Raw genomic sequence first — 18,894 nt, 5'->3', positions numbered from 1 at the left:
CCCCCAATGTATTGACAATGTAAATAACTGGGCTTAGCAGACACCCCTCAGGGTGGGGAGGCTTGGAAGGTGCTGAGAGGACCAAAAGAAAAGGTGGACCCAGGGCACGTGGGCTCTGTGGTAGACAGCATCTATGAGATGCCAGAGGCAGTGTGTACAGAGCCCCGGAGTGGGAATATTTTCATGATTTTTTTCTCCCCTGCACAAACTTCTTTAGACAGGTGCTGCATACAAATAGGAGCAGAGGAGATGACGCTTGGTTATACCCCATGCCAGGCATCTAGATAAACCACACACGTTTAGAAAATGAAGCACCAGATTAAAGATTAACCCTTTGGTAGTCAAACATTTAAAAGGAATCATTTCCCTCTTAATAATCCTGAAGACCATTACCCCTGCAGATTTCATCTCTGCCTCAAAGGGTTGAGTCAACTTAATGTCCATCTCTGACCCTCACAAGCCAGCAAATTGCCTAGATGTCACCTTCATGTTTGACCACAAATCCTCCCCAGGCCCTTCTATTTTTCTACCCATGAAGGTAAGTTTCCAGGGATATGATATTCCCCAAACTCAAATTTCTAAACCCCTTGCCTCTTCTTCAGAGTCTATCAAAGGACAGATACACACCATTCATTACCGTTCAGGTCTATTGTTTTAAACACGAATTTCCACTTCTTTGGCGGTGGGAATAGCTATTTATATCTGGTTTAGAGAACATTTAAAATGAGCCGTTCTTAAATCATTCATTTGGGAAGAAAGGAGAAGACACGTTTTTAATCAATCATTTTGTTTGATAGGAAAAATAATAAATATATGGGTATGTATATACCTGCGTACAGGTCGGGGGTTCTAAGGAGAGGCAAAAGGAGGGAAATAAACGCAGGAGAAGGCAGGAGCCCCGGAGTGAAGGAGGAAGAGGAAAAGGAGAGCGAGAGGGAGAGGGCCGGTTGCAGGAGCCCCCTTGCCCCTGCGGCCGCGGACGGGTTCAGCACCGCGGACAGCTCCCGCCTTTGTCTCGGTCCGAACTCCGGCGCCCGCGCCCAGCCGTGCAGCGACCGCTCGCCCCCTGCCTGCTCCGCCAAACCTGCTTCCGGGAGAGAGAGAGAGAGAGCAGAGCCGTAGAGGCTTTACCACCACGTCCCCGCATCCTCCGAACTCGGCCCCGACCCCATCCCACCCCGCCGCCGCGGCCGATCGCTACTTAGTTTCGCCTGGTACCTCGACTCTGTCTCACGAGGTGTTAGGACGCCGGTTGGGAGCTGGGAGTCACGGTGGCAGGTTCAGTTTGGGTTTGGAATTCGTTTTACTGTCCAGTCGCCCACAGTCTGTCCCCAGTCAACGTGTCACCTTCGGGGGAAAAAAAAAAAACTGCGACGTCGTCTGTGTCGCCACACAAGGACGCCAGGCTGAGCTTCGGCCCAAGGCCCCGCAACATCAAATCCAGGGGAGGAAAAACCGAAATTCAGAGAGGGGCGCCAGAAAGCTGAGGAAGCACTTCCTTCGAGGCAGCCGCGGTCCAGCAAAAAAGCCAAGAACGTCGTTTCGATCGCAGACCCTGCTCTCCCCCCCCGCACGAGTTCCGCAGCGGGTTTTTCTCTTTCGCCCGGAAAAGCGTCTGGTTCCAAGTTGAGCAAGCTTCACCCACAAAGCTTCTCCAAAACATTTTTTTCCCCTGGACCCTTTCGTAGGATCCAAGGTAAAAGGGATTTTTTTTTTCCTCACGGTCTCCTCTGCCTGAAACCTCGCTTTCCCCGGGGTGGGGGGAGGGAATGGGGCGCATCTGAAGCCCACTCCCCAAATCCTAAGCCCGCATGCTACACACGCCGAGGGTGAATACTGGAGGCGCTTGGCCAGGCTTAGAGAAAACGGCCCGCCGAGCTGTGATTTTGCGCTCGCCGAATTCTTTTAGAACTTGAACCCTGGAGTGGGGGGTAGAGGAGGAAAGTAAGTTTAAGAACGAGCCTCCCCCGCCAAGAAAACGCCACCTCTTTCTCTAGTCGCCTGCGAATGTGTCGGGAGGAGAGAAAAGGGGCCCTTCCCAAACCCCAAAGCTCGGAGCCCCCACATGCTTGTCCCGGGCGGGAAGAAATCAGCACCCACCAACCAGCAAAATGCCCCCGCCGCCGGCACAAGACCCTTCAACCTTCCCCCCCACCAACCCCCCTCTCCACACAAACACACCTCAAAAACTCCCTGAAATTTTTAAAAACAGCATCCCGCCCTGCCCCGTCTCTTCCCGCCGCACACTGGGGGCAGCGCTGGGGAGTTTTGGAGACAACAGGACCCCGGAGCGGGTCGGCAGAGCAGAAGGGCGCGCCGCGGGGTAAACATACTCGCCTGGGGAGGAAGGCGCTGGGGGTCGCCTTCCCTGGGCCCCTCCCCCCTCCCGGGGTCCACGGTGGTTGGGTCCTGGTGGGGGGTGGGGGCCCAGGAGCCCCCCCAGCCAGCTCCAGCTCCAAGCGTTCAGCAGCGCTGCGGTGTAAACCGCCGCTTTCCGATGCAGATTTCCCTTTTAACACCTCCTAAACAAAGGCTAATGAGGCCACTGCATTACTCTATCAACACACAATCATTAACAGCCGAGAAATACACACACGCACACGTGCGCGGGAGCACACACACACACACACACCGCGCAGGCTGCCAAAGTCGGGCGAATTCTAAAGGAACCCATATTAAGCTAACAAAAAGGAGGTGGGATACGGAGGGGCGGGGAGAGGGGGTGGGAGAGAAGCCGGAGAGGAGAAAGGGGGTGGGGTGGGGGGAGTGCTATCCAGTCGAGAAGAAGACCAGGAGAAAAGAAAGGGAGCAAGATGCAGTCTGGAAGGCAGGCTAGCTCTTCTGAGGGAGGATAATTAGAAAGTCTTGGGGAGCCTCATTTTGGGGTGTGAGGAGGTCCCTGGAAAGCTCTCCTTTGGGTTCCAGAGACAGACAGCTGGGGCTGCATCTGGGAAACAGCCCCTGGGCCCCCACGGGCTGATGCGCCCAATGGGGCCAGAGCCGCGGTGACCACAGCCCCATTTGTCCTCGGACGCCGCAGGACCGCTGGGGCGAGGAGAATCCGAGGTGCCCTCGGCTCTGCAGCCGCAGAGTGCCCCGGGCCGCTGGCTGCTGGCTTCTCCGGGTAGCGCTCTGCATGGAGTTCGGGGCCTTTCCCACTCTGAACAAAAGCGTCCAGGTCTCCTTCACAAGCCGGAGGGGGGGGGGCGGTTCTGGCCTGCACCTTTCCCCATCTCCCTCAGGCCTCCCTAGGGTCCGCAGCCTGCTTCCTCCCGGCTACTGGAAGCCAGGTTTGCCTGGGGAGGACGATACCCTGCAGGAGCAGGCCCCGCAGCCCACCGGGTTGGGCCCCTCAGCCGCATTCCAAAGGAGGAGCTTAAAGGGAGGAAATTAGGGACCCCACCCACTGCCCTGCCCCAGCCGGGGAGGGCCGAACCTCTGAGCTGGCCGGCGCTCACCGCTCAGGCTCTCACGGCTCAGGTGCTCACTGCGGGGCTGGGTCTCCCAAACCCCAGGAATTGCCCAGCCGCTGCTCCCTCCCGGGGATCCGGGCCCTGCCCCTGGCATCACAGGGCTGCCCAAAGCGATGTCCACCGGCCGCGGCCTGTGCCCCAGGACGGCACAGCCAACCGCGGCCTCCTGGCCCAGGCGCCGTCCCAAAGCCACCGACTCAGCGGTGCCCAAGCCCTGCCTGCTCCCTCCCGCAGGCCCCTCAGAGTCCCAGCCAGATAATGGGTTAAGGGTTGAGTTCAGACTTAGAGTCATTCTCCAGGTGCTGGGAGGGGAGAGGGAAAGGTGGAAAGCTCAGGGAGGAGTGAGGCTGTGATTTCATTCCCTGTTCCCAGCAGCTCTCCCTGTGAAGGAAGGAGTGAAGGAAGGAAGGAGGGAAGGAAGGAGAGAAAGAGGGAGGGAGGGAGGGGAGGGAGGGAAGGAAGGGATTCCCTGCCTTTTTGATTAAACGTCCTGGGTCGGGACTGCCCAGTTAACTAGAACATTAATTAAGCAGTGTGCGATGCAGCTGACAGGAAGGCCCTGCGCCCTGCAGAAATGTTCCCGAAAACAACCAGTCCTCCGCGGTGCGCAAAAAGGCCACAGCCGCCGCCTTCGGTCCGGACTCTCAGCCGTTCCGCCTAGGCCCTGGTCCTAGGAGACACGCAGGGCTGGACACCCTCCCCCCCTGGACGCGGGGCTGCCCCCAGCCAGCCCCTGCAGGGACCCCGAAACGCTCATCCACCCTTATCCCCCACGTCCACCCGCTGCCATCCCTCCCGCATCCCTGCGCGGACCCCTAGGCCTGAGCCCGCGCCCTGACCCGTGCGCTCGCTCTCCGCCTGGGTCCCCCCCGCCCCCGCGACCAGCCTGGGCGCGCACGACCCGGGAGGCATCCAGCAAACGCCAGCTCCCGAGGCCAGGGCCTGGGGACCCGGCCTGCCCGCTCGGCTCTCTGGGTCTCGCCCGAGCGCCAAAACCCCGGCTTTCCTCGGGCCAGCAGGCGGCGGGGTCCAGCCTCCACGCCCGCTCCTCCTCGGGGGCCGGGTCCTCTCGGCGGCGGGCCGTGCGCGGCGGCGCGGCGGGACGCTGAGTGTGTGTGCGCGGCGCGGCCGATATTTACACCCCAAACAAAATAATTACACTTTTGTCGGAGGGAGAAAGCCAGTGATTAGGCGCGGGCTCTTTGCGGCAAAACAGTTTCTCAGTGGTACACCAGTATAATTTTTCACGGCTGGCTGAAATCAAAGAGGGGAGGTAATGAATCCGGCGAGCAATTTAAATTTACAATTTGTAACGCCGCCGCCGCTGCCGCGCGGAGCCGGCCGAGAGCGCAGCTCCGAGGCGCTCGCTGCGTTTGTTTAATGTTAAAGCTGCGCTGGCTCTTGGGGGGATGGGGGGCGCCGAGTCTGCGGGGGGCGGGGGGGGGGGCGGTAATGATCGCAGTCGGGAGAGGACCGCTGCGTTGTCCAAGATGCGACCGAGAGAGAAGGGCGAGGGGCGCGCCTCCCCGGGCCCCCCGGCCCTCGCGGCCCCCGGTGCGCGCATTCCTCCGGAAGGCAGGCCACGGGTGGACCCTCAAAGAGGGGAGCTCTGGGAGGACAAGGAGAGACACTCTGGCGGGCGCCAGAGGCGACGTCCAGTCCCGCCTGCCTGGAGAATGTCCCCGGGCTGCAGCGTTTCTGGTGAGCAATGGGGAGACGAGACAGAACTATCCTCTTCAGCCTGCGGGAAGGTCAGCTCCCAGCGCCCAGGAGGGTCCCCATTCGGAGCCGCAACCCCCGTCCTGGCTGGGGAAACCGAGGAAGGCACCCGGCACACCCCAGCTCAATGCGCCGAGGAACTCGGCACCCGGGCGGGTGCGCGCGTCCTCGCCGGTAATTAATTACCGAACTCAAGGGGGAATATGCAAACCGCATATTACTAACTCTACAGGGCTTAAGTGATTGGAAACAGATTATTATCTTGTTTGTCTTTTGTCTGTTTTACTTATCCCGCCGCCGTCTGTCGAGTTGTAATGGTGATACGCTTTACTCTAGGAGGAAGATTTTTATATAGTAAATTCCATCAACATCTTGTATAAGTGACATTGCGTCTCCATGCATTACCCTGTTAAGACACAAGCGGTTTATTAGTTACATATAGAAGGGATTTCGCTGCCTGGTCGCCATCTGTTAGCGTTGTTAGGGCAGGATAATGGGTCTAATAGTTGGTCTGATGGCGTTTTCGGGTGCTGTGCACCCAGGAAGGTGGGGGGCTTTGAAGGGCCCGGCAGGGTGCAGCGGCCAGGCTGGGACTCAAAGCGTCGGTGGCTGTGGCTGGACTGCTCTGAGGATGAGTCCCCAGGGCACCTCCAGGAGTAGCGACCTGGGGGTGGGGGTGTGAGATCAGCCACAGAGAGGCAGGAGGCAAGTCCAGGGCTTCTGGAAGGGGAGCCCTCCTCTCCTGCAGCTAAGGATTCGGCCCGGGGTGGCCCACCCACATCTAGGCTTGGGGACCCAGCTTGCTCTCAGAGACCCGCTTCCCCATCAGTGCAGCCCCCTGGGCCTGCCCCCGCGGCTGCTGCAGCCGGGCTGTGCGTGGCAGTTAAGCACATCCAGGAGACTGGGCAGGGTGGCTCTGCCCGAGAGTCAGCCGTAGCAGGGCACCCGGAGGCCGCCGGGGTGGGCAAGGCTGGGGCTGGGAAGACACACCAGGTACGTGGTGGGAAGCTGGGGACGCGACTCAGAGTGCCTGAGCGGGGGAGGGGGCCAGAGGATGGGGTTTGGATATGACTGCGTGGTACGCGGCACCCCAAACAACGATGAGAGTCATTTGCTGCGGCGCTGAGCCGGCCGCTCGATTTGGACACCCAGCGGAGCGGCAGAAGGAGAAAAACAAAAGCAAAGAAGGAAAGTGGAGAAACGAGGGAAGGCGGCAAGCAGGAAGAGGGAAGAGACGAGGCATCAGAGAGAGACGGAGCCAGAAAGGAAAACAGACCCGAAGAGAAACCCCAGTGAGACAAAGAGAAGGGAGGGCAACGCGGCCCCCGGAGCCAGCGGCTCGCCTCCGTCCTCTTCTGGTTCCTTCTGCTCTGCCCTGCTGGAGCTCAAGGGCCCTTCACGCCCCAGGCAGGCAGGACCGGGTGGGTCAGAAAGTGCTGTTGCGTCTGGGGTTCCGGGAGCCTCTCTGTGCCCCGGCTGCGCGCAGCAGGGAAGGAGGTGGAGAGGCCAGGCGAGGTCCGAGCTGCTTGCCACTGCCCAGCCGGGCGCCGTCCACCTTCCTGCTATGCTGGGTAGACACCTGTCCCCCAACTAGCTGGGGGACGGGGTAACAGCCCGACAGACAGAAACTCCTTCTCCAGAGGCCCAGCTCGTGGGCCAACGCCAGCGCCCTCGACTCCCCGACTCCAGCCAGACCAACTCCCCTAGAGCCCGGGGGGTGGGGAGTCGGATGGAGACAGCGCTGGGCCTGGAAACCAACAAGGAGAGAAGAGGGCTTCTGGGGCCTCCGTCAAGCGCCCCAGCACAGGCGCCACAAGTCCTCCCTGCCCCCACCCCGATTCACGAGGGGAAGCACTGCCCCAGCAGCCACACAAACACAAACAAACCTACAGGAGCGGCACAAACACAAAAACTGCTGCCTACACAAACACACACACACAACCACCGCACACAGTGACTGGCACGGATCCACACAACTCTGCACTCACAAACACCAACCCAGTTTGGTCACATACACGTGGGGTCTCAAGCACACACATGCACACAGATAGACACATTCAGATCTTTTCTGAAGTGCACCTTTACCCACTGGTGTCCACATGTACACAAACAGACTTACACGGACATACATTCGCACACACTATTTGTGTACGCACTCGCATTCACAGGGTCTCAATAAGCACACACATACAGAAACCAAACAAAGTCCACACACTAATACATACAAACGTTAGCAGGACTGTTCACAGAAACAAACACACACAAACGTATACCCCAAAAAAAAATGCACATCCCGAAGTGCACTCACACAATTGATTCCTGACACTACCAACAAACACACAAATAAATAAGCAAAAACGACACAACCTACAGACACAAATACATACAGATGATGACGGGGCAGCAAATACACACTAACAAGCACAGCAAATACACCAAAGGAACGTTCACAGTCCAATCTTGGCACCAACACGCACTCCTGCTCCCGTCCTTGGGCCCAGGCCCTAGCGCAGCAGCCCTCTTTCTGGGGGACAAGAACAAAAACTGCGCTGTGCCTTCCCTGCTCCCCAGCTTGGAGGGGCAGTTGCAGAGCTGGTCCAGTGGGGGAGGCCCAGGCCCCTCCCACCCTCCTCAAGCCCCCTCCCCGCCCTGCCCACCCCCAGCATGAGTCCACCACTCCCGGTTCACCCTACGAGGGGCCAAATTTGCACGCACAGCCCCTACGCCACAGCAGGCCCCTTGCAGTCACTCGTGTCCCCTGACTGCAGCAACCCCTCCCCAATGCCCCAAACTGGCTGACCTGGGATCCAGAAGGTGCAGTCAGGAAGCAGAGCCCCGGTGGGTGCCAGGCCGTCCCCCCTGCCACCTCCCAGCGGGCTGCTGGAAGGCTCGTCTGCCCTGGACCTGTCCCCCAACTCGCCCAGAGCTCCGTGGGCAGCTCGTTCAGGCCCCAAACTCCGCAACGCCGGGCCAGGCCAGGTGACACCGCCCCCTCCAAAACTGGATCTGAACCCGGGTCCCGTGGGGGGGAGGGGATCCTCAAGCTGGGCGGCCTCTGCTTTCTCTCTCCATGAGAAAGGCCCGGCTGGGTCCCAGCCCCGGGTATGACAAAAGAAGCAGGGCAGGTTCCTGGAGCCCAGAACCGCTGGGGTAGCCCCAGGGCACACACCCCCGGAGCGCCGGGTGGGGGAGTCCAACCTGGGCGGGCTGAGCCGGGGAGGAGGCGGCGGCTTGGAGCTCGCTCCGGCCCTAGGGCAACTTCTGGGAGTTTCTGGGATGGCGAGGGGGGAGGGGGACCCTACCCGGCTAGGCCTCGGAAGCCTGGCCCCCCAATTTTTGTGCGAGGAGAGCGAGGGAGAAAGCCAGAAGCAGTTTTCGGATCACCCGGCACCCGCCCCCCAAGCCCAAACTGAAAGGTAAATACTTACTTAGCCTCGGAACCAGGTACAAGCTAATACTCAACAATACTGATGCCTTGTTTTTTTTGCTCTGTCCGGACCGCAACGCTGTAGCCAATTTAGATATGCTATAAATTTAAGAGGTTGCCATGGCCACGGCGCGCCCATTGGCCGCCCGGGCCCCGACGTGCCTCGCCACGTCACCAAATCTGAATAAGGATGCGCGAATTAGGCGGCGGCCAGACAAAGATGAGGATCTGGACCGCTTGAAAGTGGGGGAAAGTGCCGGCGCCTCCGCCACCGGGGAAAGCCGCTGGGCAGCGCCGAGGCCAGCAGCCGCCCGAGACACCTGGGGGAGCCGGGAAGAAGCGCCGGGGCGCGCGGCCCAGGGCATGGGGCTGTGAGCGCCGCACACGCGCCCCCCTCCCCGGGCAGCCCCGTGCCAGGCCGGCGATCGGGCAAGGACTTGACCCGCCGAGTCTCGGTCCGGCCCGGACTCGCCCGCCCGCGGCCGCCGAGGCAGGAGGCGGAGCGCAGCGGTGGCGGCGGGGCCCGGGGGCCCGAGGGCCGGGGGCCCCGAAGGACGGACGAGGCGGCCCGAGCCGCCGGGGCGCGGGGCTATGATGGTGCACTGTGCCGGCTGCGAGCGGCCCATCCTCGACCGCTTCCTGCTGAACGTGCTGGACCGCGCGTGGCACATCAAATGCGTCCAGTGCTGCGAGTGCAAGACCAACCTCTCGGAGAAGTGCTTCTCGCGGGAGGGCAAGCTCTACTGCAAAAATGACTTCTTCAGGTAAGAGGCCGCCCTGCCGCCTGCACGCCCGCCCGCGCGCTCGGGGGACCACAGGACCCAGCCCAGCCTCTCCCTCTCCCCAGCTCAGCCGGGGAGCAGAGCCGCACCCGGGCCTCCTCGCCTCCCTCCAGGAAAGGGCCCGGCGGGCAGAGAAAGAGGCCTCCCCTGCCTTTCACTGCGCCTCCCGGCCAGGCTCGGAGCGGCCGTGGGGCAGCAGGGGAAGCCCTGACAAACTTGCTCTCCACCGTCTCTGCTCTGAGCCCACGACTGAAGCTCCAAGTTCCCTTCCTGGGAGAGGAAGGCTTTTTGCCAGAGTTAGGGGTCGCTGGAGGCTTCTCCGGCCAGGCAGAGTGCAGTGAGCAGAGAGGCTGGACTCACGGCAGGCGGGGGGCTCAGAGCCCTCCTGGACAAACGGAAACTTCCCTTTTCCAGAGGGGGCCTAGCCAGGAAGGTCTCCCCTGGCGACGGGCCGAGGGGTCCTTTTCCACATCCCCTCCCACCCTCTTAAACATTTTCTCCCGTGTTGCAAAGCGCAAATGAGGATCTGAAGCTCCTGGGCCCAGCCGGGGCTGTCACTTACCCCCCTCCCCCTGCAGGCCCTCCGGCAGACCGGGGCTGCTTTCCCCTCTGCGCCTCAGTTTCCCCAGCTGGGAAATGCCCGGAAGACAGTGAGTTGTCGGCCGCTCAGCCCTGCCTGCCCTCCCCACCCCACCCCCACGGGACCCCGGAGCGGGCTTTGTGAGTGCGAATTCCGGGGGCCGCCGAGGAAAGGGGGGGCTTTCTGAACACAGCGGAGAAAGGCAGCTCGCCTGCCCCCGCGGCTCTGCGCTAGGGAATTTGAATAGGAGAAAATGTCAGCCGCGCCTTTACACGTGTAAACTCCCGGGCCCCCGAGGCCCAGCGCCCCTAATGTGGCGGTGCTTGCAAAGCGCCTAATGATTTTTGATAAGGTGCATATGGCCAATTACGCTGCCGGATAAGGCCCAAAGTGACTTATGGCTTCTAATGCCCTCACTACATCAACGTCACCCAAATTCACCCTGTTGAGAGACGTGGGTGTGAGTGGATGTGGGGCCCGCCCGGAGTCCTCGGCCCTGCCCCCCACCCCGCCCGTCTAACCCGTGCAGGCAGGGGCCGGCTTTCTGCAGCACTCAGGGAAGAAAGAAAAGGAATTCGAGCAGCAACGTGGGGAAGGAGGGGGGCTCGGGGGATAGTGCCTCGTAGCCGTGCAGGGTTCAGGATTCCCTTCTGCTCTCGTCCCTCTGCTACCTTTCAGAGCCAGAGATTTCTGGAGGGTGGGGGCTCAGTACCCATTTTCCAGAGTCCAGCCCCCTGAAGGCCCTGCTTTCCTCAGGCTCCTGAGTGGGAATTGGAAATCCTCCCTCTTGTCACTAGGAACTGGCAGGCAGTTCCATCCTCCCGGCTCAAGTCTAGCTCAGGAGATGGGCTCCTGACCCCATTCTAGGACCAGCCCGGCCAGGTGCCACGGCCCTATCCAGGTCAGGGTGGCGAGGCAAGGGCTCCTAGCAAAGCCAAGAAACCCGCCCGGCTGAAAAGTCTTTCGTGGCTTCAAAGGCCGAGCCTGCTGCCTGGAGCGGCTCCTAGGCGACTCGGGGAGGGAACTAGGGCGCTGGGGGACGTCACCTGACCTGGGCTGAAGGCTGCACCCATTATTCTCTCCTTCCCGGTCCCCGTGGAGACCGCATCCCAGCACAGCCCAGGACAGCCGTGAGAGCAGTCTGGGGAATTTGTCACGCTCCAGCCAGGGGGGTCGGGGTCGGGATCCCACTTGACGGAAGTGGAAATGGAGGCGCGCGGGAAACGGTCAGGGGCTGGAGAGAAAGGGGCCCCGGGGCCCGCGCGGCCGTCACCACCCCCGTGTCGTGTCCACAGGCGCTTCGGCACGAAGTGCGCAGGCTGCGCGCAAGGCATCTCCCCCAGCGACCTGGTCCGGAAGGCTCGCAGCAAGGTCTTCCATCTCAACTGCTTCACCTGCATGGTGTGCAACAAGCAGCTGTCCACCGGCGAGGAGCTCTACGTCATCGACGAGAACAAGTTCGTGTGCAAAGACGACTACCTGAGCTCACCCAGCCTCAAGGAAGGCAGCCTCAACTCAGGTACGGCGCCTCCGCCCCTCCCCAGGCCCAGCCGGGAGCCACCTCCTGCTGTGCCCCCTGGACACTCCCCACTCTGCCTTCCCACCCGCTCACCCCCAAGGCAGCTGGGGGCCAGGTGGGGAGGGGGGAGGGGGGAGGAGAGGCGACGGCTGGAGCCAGTCCTGGGAACCACCCGCTTTTTCCAAGGTGCTCCCCAAGCCTCCATTTGGAATGGCACAATTGTCCCTCCACGGTGGTTTGAGCGCCCGGTCATTTTTAGACCTTGGGAGGGCACTCATTGGGGTCCGGAGGAAAGAGAGGAAGGAAAAGAAGATCCCAGGCCCCGGAGGCCTCTGTCCCTCCTCCCTTCCCCGAGTCTCCAGAAGGCACGACTCCCCTGCTCGCCCACGCGAGAGTGGAGAAGCGCGGAGCCGGCTGGAGAAGGCCCCTTCCCACCGCTCAGCCCAGCCGGGGGTGGAGGGCGGGTCCCTAAGGGAGGGGCTACAGAGGGCTTTGGCGGTGGGGGCGGGGTGGGGGACCCTGCGCGGCCAAAGCCGGCGGCAACTGGCGGCCGCCTCGGAGGGGCTTCGCCGCCGCTGACGCCGCTGTCCCCTTCCCGCTCCGCCCGCAGTGTCATCCTGTACGGACCGCAGTTTGTCCCCGGACCTCCAGGACCCACTCCAGGACGACCCTAAGGAGACGGACAATTCGACCTCGTCCGACAAGGAGACGGCCAACAATGAGAATGAGGAGCAGAACTCCGGCACCAAGCGGCGGGGCCCGCGCACCACCATCAAAGCCAAGCAGCTGGAGACGCTCAAGGCCGCCTTTGCCGCCACGCCGAAGCCCACGCGCCACATCCGCGAGCAGCTGGCGCAGGAGACCGGCCTCAACATGCGCGTCATCCAGGTGCGGGCCGGCCCGGGGCGCCTCTTCCCAGCCCCGGCGCCTTCCGGAGCCAGGGGCCGGAGGGGGAGCCTCCCACTTGGAGAGCGCGCTGGGTTGGGTTTGGGGCCAGATGGTTGCGCCCGAGGTCAGGGACCGCGGGACCAATTCTGGGCCAAAAGGCAGGCGGTGTGACCCGGGGCGGCACGTCACCTCTGAGCCCTCCCCGTGCTGCGGGCTGTTTTAAGCCTCCCCGGGGTCCGGGACCCTTCCTTTCCGCTCATCTTCCGAGCAGAGGCAAGGTTCTGCCTCGGGCAGAAACACAGACGGCCAGAGCCCAGTTCAGGAGCCGAAGGACAGGGGCGAGAGCCAAGCCCGGGCGGGAGGCCTTTATGAAGCCGTCAAGAGCGGGCGGGCCGGGGACCTGGAAGCCCGGGTCTTTATGAGTCGCCCCGCGGGTCGGCGAAATCCTTCACCCTTGGCTGGTTCGCGGAGGCCCCTCCCCAGCCCTCCCGGCCTAATCCGGCCCCAGCCTCAGGGGACTCCGGGTGCACCGGAGGCGCTCGACCCAGTGGGGGCGGCCGGGGCAGGGAGGGGCGCGCACCCCGGAGCCGGGAGCTGACTGCTCCCTCCGCCCGGCCAGGTGTGGTTCCAGAACCGCCGCTCCAAAGAGCGCCGCATGAAGCAGCTGAGCGCGCTGGGCGCCCGCAGACACGCCTTCTTCCGGAGTCCACGGCGCATGCGTCCGCTGGGCGGCCGCTTGGACGAGTCGGAGATGTTGGGGTCCACCCCTTACACGTACTACGGAGGTAAGGAGCCCCGCGGGACACGCACCCACGCACCTCGATCTGCGCCGTTCTGGGGCCTGAGGGTGCAAGGCCCTTACCTGCACACCTGGAGAACTTCTCACCCGCCCACAGAAACACACACACACCCCTACGCAGGGCATGGAATTGTGTTCCCATTCACACCCTCCCCCACAGACCCCTCGCGATACACCCGATGCACACAGGGACACGTGGGTGCACTCGTGCAGAGACCTGGGGGACGCACCTCTAGACACAATCACACACCGGCACACTCAGGCCAAGTTTATTCACTGACAGACACACCCAGGGTCACACGCAGACACACGCGTTCCCGCCAGTCCCCCACGGCCTCAAGCCCTCGCCAATCCGCGCGCCCCGGCACCCCCACCGGCCACAAGGAGCCTTCCTGCCGCCCCTGCCGGTGCGCCGGGTGTACTGGCACCAGCCGGGAGCGTGCTCGCTGGAGGGCGGGCGCGGGGCGAGGATGGGGGTAAGGCGCCTTCACCCACCGGGGCTGCCGGCCCGCTGGCTTGGGGCACAGCAAGTCCTGTCGCCGGCGGGGGAGGCTCAGCGTCTGGTACTCTTAGCCCAGATGCCTGGCAGTTGCTCTGGCCAGGCCTCCCCACCCGGGGCCGGGGCTGGGAGCCAGGGCCGCCGGGGCTGGGAGCCAGGGCCGCCGGGGCTGGGAGCCAGGGCCGCCGGGGCTGGGAGCCAGGGCCACCGGGCCGAGCGCAGGCGCCGCCCTTGCCCTTTGGGGCGGCCACAGCTGGACGCTCCAGTTGGCTCTGGGGAGTTCTGCAGCTGGAGCTTCAGAGCTGTGGGCAGCTTGGGGCTAGGTCACTCCTTCTCTTCCTCCCTCCCCTCTCCCATCCCCCTTAGTGGCCCAGGCCTGGCCAGCCATCCCGACCCCACCCAGCTTGTTGGCACCTCCTTGCCCCCAGGCACGCAGCACTGGAACGCAGAGGGCACCTTCCACCTCTGTCCCTGAACCTCTGCTTTTGAGGGCGCCCCAGGACTGCCTAGGTCTGAGAGGAGCCTGGGATTCTGAGTGGTCCCTGTCGCAGGCCTGGAAGAGGACGGAGGGGGCCCCTGTCGAGAAAGGGGGCTCCTTTTTTGGTGGCCAGGAAGAGGTGGGCAGCGGCGAGGCCGGGGCAGACCCCGGGCAGAAGCCTAAAGAACCCGGGAATGCCTGGGCACAATCCAGGACCTGGGAGTCAGGGCTGCACCCTCTGCCACGGCCCCCTGGAAGGTGCCGGCAAGATGGGCTTCTGTGAGCATTCTCCGGGTAGGGGCAGGGGGCAGGCCCGGGTTTGGGGGGCTGGAGCTGCCCATCCCAGAAGAGGACGGACAGTGGGTGCACCCCCTGGTCTCCACGCGCATTCTCTCCAGTCTAGTTTTTCCTCCTTCCCCACGAAATCTCGGCCCCGGGCAGGGAGATGGTGGAGGCGGTCCCGGCCCGGAATTCTTCCCGCCTGGGTAATTAACCGAGGTTTCCCGGAGCCCCCGCGCGCCCCACCAAGCTTGCCATCTCTTCCCCCTGTGCGCTTGTGGATGGGGCGGGGGACTCGACCGTCCCGGCCACGCGGGCCCCTCTTTCCCGGGAATGGAGGGGGGCCGGGCTCCCCCCTCGCAGGCCCGGGTCAGGCAGCCCCGCCTAATCCGCGCTGGGAGATCGCGGCGGCGGCGGCCGGCGGCGGGCGAGAAAGGGGCCGGGCGGCAGGGCCGGCGGCTCCCCGTGGGAGCGCGGACAAAGCCCCAGCTGCGGCTTTTGTGCCCTTTTCAGACGGCGTTTGTTCCAATTACCTCCGGCCCGGCCGCCATATGGGCGGAGGCGGCGCGCCCGGCGCGGGGGCCGCGGGCCTCGCTGGCTCGCCTGCTCTGCGGGCGCGGGCGTCCCCCAGCCCCGGCCCTCTGGGGCCCCCGAGTCGCCGCTCTCAACGTCCCCCTTCACTTTCGGGGAGAATGGGATCTGTGATTTTAGAACAGTAACTGGCGACCGTTCCAGCGGTTGTCTCCAAATCGCACCTGCAGATACCACCCCCCACCCATAATGTGGGGTGAATTCCGTGTTTGGAGAGTGAAAGGGGTGGCGGGTGACATCCGGAATTCGACGAGTTCCCCAGGACGGAGCTGACGGCGTGGGTTTTCAAAGGAGCCCCGGGCTTCGCGCGCTGCTTTTCCCGCCGTAGGACGCGGGTTGTCCTCGGTACCGGCTACAGGGTGTTCCTTTCGTGGGGTCCCGCGCCCCAGTCCTTTAGGAGACCGACTTGGGGGACCCAGGAAAGCCCCGGGAAGGGGCTAGTGGAAGAGGGCAGAGGGTTGAACCAAGGCAATTTTGTTGAGGCAGGGCAACCTCGAGTCCCCTGTGCCTCCTGAATTTGTGGACAAAATGTGCGTCCGCGCTCTTTTCTAGAGAGAGCCGGGTATCTTTCACCAGATTCTCAAAAGGGTTCAAGGTCCCCAAATGGTTCAGAACCATTGGCTCAGAACCACCCGGCGTCAGACGAGGTCCCCGCGTAGCTCTGGCGAGTGCTCACGTCCACCCCTGCCCCGAGCCGCTGGGGCTCAGTGTGCGCGGGCCGACAACGCGGGTCCGAACCGTCGGGCCCCACTTTCCACCCCCGCGCGGGGCTGTACTTGGCTCGGCGGGGCGGGTAGAAGGGCTGCGCTCGGCCGCGGCGGGTCGGAGGAGAGCTCTCGGCGGCCGCCCCGAGCGCCCCGCGGCCAGGTGCGCGACCCCGCGCGGTGCCGCGGCCCCTCCGCGCCGCTGCCTCTGACCTCGACGCTCCCTCCCGGGCCGGCGGTCGCCCGAGTCTAGGACCTCTCCGCGCTCTGGTCCCCGTGCGCCCCGGCGTCCGCGCCCTGTGCCTCTCGTGGGCCCCTCGGCCTCCGCGGCCCCCGGCCGCCTCTCAGCTGGTCCACGGTCGCGCCATTTCCGGGTGCACCGCCCGCATCTTGCGCCCCGCTTCTGAGTCTCTGGGCTTGCGCTCCCAAGTGCGTCGCCACGGCCAGCTCGGCTCTCCCTTTCTCTTTCTCGCTGCATCTTCTCGACTGCGTCGCTTGGCCTCTGGTGGCACCGAGTCTTCCGGCCCTGCCGAGGCCTCGGGTTCTCTGGGTCTCCAGGTGCCCCTCCCTGCCTGGCCGCGCATCTCCCCGCGTTTGGGGCTTGGCGCTGCGTCCGCCTTCGCCCTTCGCGCCTCTGCGTCCCTGCCTGCGCGCTCGCGCTCTTTGTATCCCGCACCGACTCCAAGACCCTGCCTGGGCTCCTCGCCGCCGCGCTGCCCCCTCTGTCGCAGTCAGGGCTCCCGACGCGGAGGGCGACCCCGGAAGCCTCTTGCTCCCCTGCGCCCCGCGGTCTCTGGCTCTCTGTCTTTCCTCTTGTCGCCCTTGTTTTCTCTCCCGCAAAGCACCCCCCGGGTGCGCCCTCCGCCGTCTCGAGGGCCTGCCTGTCGCTTCCACAGGTCTCGGGGGTGGCTCGGTATCCTCGAGACCCCCCGCTGAAGCCCGCTCCGCTGGTCCGGGGTCCCTGCGTCCCTGACCTCGCCCGCGGGTCCCCTTTCCCGTGCCTCCGGGTTCCAGGCGCACGTCGCGGTCTCTGACCTCTCGCGTCTTCTTCCCCCCACCTCCCCACCCCCCGCAGACTACCAGGGCGACTACTACGGGCCGGGAGGCAACTACGACTTCTTCGCGCACGGGCCGCCGTCGCAGGCGCAGTCCCCGGCCGACTCGAGCTTCCTGGCCGCCTCGGGGCCCGGCTCGACGCCGCTGGGCGCGCTGGAGCCGCCGCTCGCCGGCCCGCACGCCGCCGACAACCCCAGGTTCACCGACATGATCTCGCACCCGGACACGCCGAGCCCGGAGCCGGGCCTGCCGGGCGCGCTGCACCCCCTGCCCGGCGAGGTGTTCAGCGGGGGGCCCAGCCCGCCCTTCCCCATGAGCGGCGCCGGCGGCTACAGCGGACCCCTGTCGCACCCCAACCCCGAGCTCAACGAGGCCGCCGTGTGGTAAGGCCGGGCCGCCCCGACCTGCGCGCGCCCCGGGCCGCGCCCCGCCGCCCCCCGCCCCGCCCCGGCCGCAGCCTGGCCCGCAGCCGCCCCGCCGAACCCGAAGGCCGGGCGCCCGCCGCCCGGGGCTCCAGCCCGCGTTCCCTCCGGGGTCCGCGCTCAGCCGGTGGCTGCTCCTCGGCCGGGCGCAGGGGGGTGGCGGAACCGACCCCCATCTCCACCCGGTGGGCTCTCCGGGACCCCCCAGCCCGCCCGCAGCAGCGCCCTCCAGGCGGCCACGAGCCATTTCTTGGGACCAAAGTCGATACTCCAGAGGGTCAAGAGATTTCGAGCACGCTCTAGACTTCCCCCGACGCGCCCACCCGCCCACCCACCACCTCTTTGGACCAAGAGAGGGTGGAGGCCAGGGGGCGAAGACGAATTTTTTCCCCCTTCTCTGCAACCCCGAGTGGCATTTTGTAATCTTATTTCTCACTCTGCTTTCCCCGTCTTAAAAAAGCAACAACAAAGAAACAGAAAGGATAAGTAAGAGAGAGAGAGTGAAAGGGAGAGGCGAGGAAGCGCTGTGAGGAATAGAGACGGGGCGCGCTCCGGCGGGAGGGAGAGAAGATGGAGAGCGAGCGGGAGCCGGGCTGGCCAGGCGCGCTGGGACGGGGGTGCCGTTGCCAAGACAGATCCACCTGCGAGCGCGCGCCCCCTGGTGGCCAATCTTGAGGCTCAAGGTCGGCTCCTGGAGGAAGAGGAGTTGGGGGCGGTCAGGAGCTCGCCAGCCGCGGGCCAGCGCCCCCCTCCGCTTTACTTAGCTGTTTATCCTGAGCCAGGGTGTCCGGGCAGGACTCGAACACTCGCCCACCCTGCTCTCCCAGGGAGGGCTCAGGCCCACAGACCGCCCTCCTGCCCCAGGCCTGGAGGCTGGGCCGTCAGGATGTACAGTACTATACTTTTTTGGAAGTTGAACGCTTCTAGTTTCCTTATTTTGTATAAAGAAGAAACAAATAAAGTATGTTTTTGTGTTTACTGTTTATTTATTGTACTCTAGTTCTCTGGGGTTGGACATTTTTATATTTTTGAGAGGAGGGTGGGCGGAGTGAGGGAGGGAAGGCAGAAAGAGGTTTACTGAAGAAAAACACACTCCAAAAAAAATCAACTTTTTTAAAAAGAAAGATTAATAAAAAAAATTCTTTTTCCCTCCGCGCTGTGTGGTTTTCTTTGTTTTTGTCCGTGCCTTGACGGTCACTCAGAGCGAATGGGATCGTCCTTTTCTGACTCTTTTCTCTGACATAAAACTGATGGTGGCCAAGACCTCGCCTCATCTAAAGGCAGAGTTCTCCTGGTGACTCCCAGGAAATGAAAGTGGCTCCCATTTTTTTGACAGCTACCATGAGCCAGACGCAGTATCTCTCCCTGCTTTCTGTAATCCCCTGAAGGCACATAGTAGGCCTTCAGAAGGTTTGATGACTAAAATGCATGTGCGATTTGCTTGTACCCAGAATGTCAAAAGAGGCCTAGTTTTCACTCCTAATTAGGTCCCACGTAATTTCTGATAGAAAAAAAAAAATAGAACAGGCTGGTAACCTGGTGTTATCTGCAAGGCTATACTATTAATAGGACCAGGAGGACAGGGCGGTTACGCTCTGCCCTTCTGGTGCAGTGTGCTCTTGTGTCATTTGGCAGATCGTCACGAGGGAAAGAGTGCTGGAGGAGGCTTAGGAGGCCC

The 18,894-nt window shown here is 63.2% G+C and overlaps 1 protein-coding gene and 1 long non-coding RNA gene across 3 annotated transcripts; one reads left to right on the top strand and one right to left on the bottom strand.

Annotated features, from left to right (window-relative positions):
* Positions 1-687: 687 nt before the first annotated feature.
* On the bottom strand, positions 688-8,690 carry LOC101433119 (uncharacterized). Of its 2 annotated transcripts, none has more exons than XR_188102.2 (3): positions 8,621-8,690; positions 1,219-1,347; positions 688-1,087 (listed from the first exon to the last, which is right to left on the bottom strand). It is a non-coding gene; the product is annotated as an uncharacterized lncRNA (long non-coding RNA). The 2 variants fall into 2 exon arrangements; XR_001118492.2 differs by having other exon boundaries at positions 688-1,084.
* Positions 8,691-9,210: 520 nt separating this feature from the next.
* Positions 9,211-17,181, top strand: LHX5 (LIM homeobox 5). Its single transcript, XM_004456145.1, has 5 exons — positions 9,211-9,383; positions 11,277-11,500; positions 12,111-12,388; positions 13,008-13,173; positions 16,814-17,181. Exons 1-5 carry the CDS (start codon positions 9,211-9,213, stop codon positions 17,179-17,181), a joined length of 1,209 nt encoding a protein of 402 aa, XP_004456202.1.
* Positions 17,182-18,894: the final 1,713 nt, after the last annotated feature.

This window comes from Dasypus novemcinctus, chromosome 19, assembly GCF_030445035.2.
Source record: "Dasypus novemcinctus isolate mDasNov1 chromosome 19, mDasNov1.1.hap2, whole genome shotgun sequence".
NCBI lineage: Eukaryota > Metazoa > Chordata > Mammalia > Cingulata > Dasypodidae > Dasypus > Dasypus novemcinctus.
The sequence above is the reverse complement of the archived record's forward strand: the minus strand, read 5'-3'. Positions and strand labels throughout refer to the sequence as shown.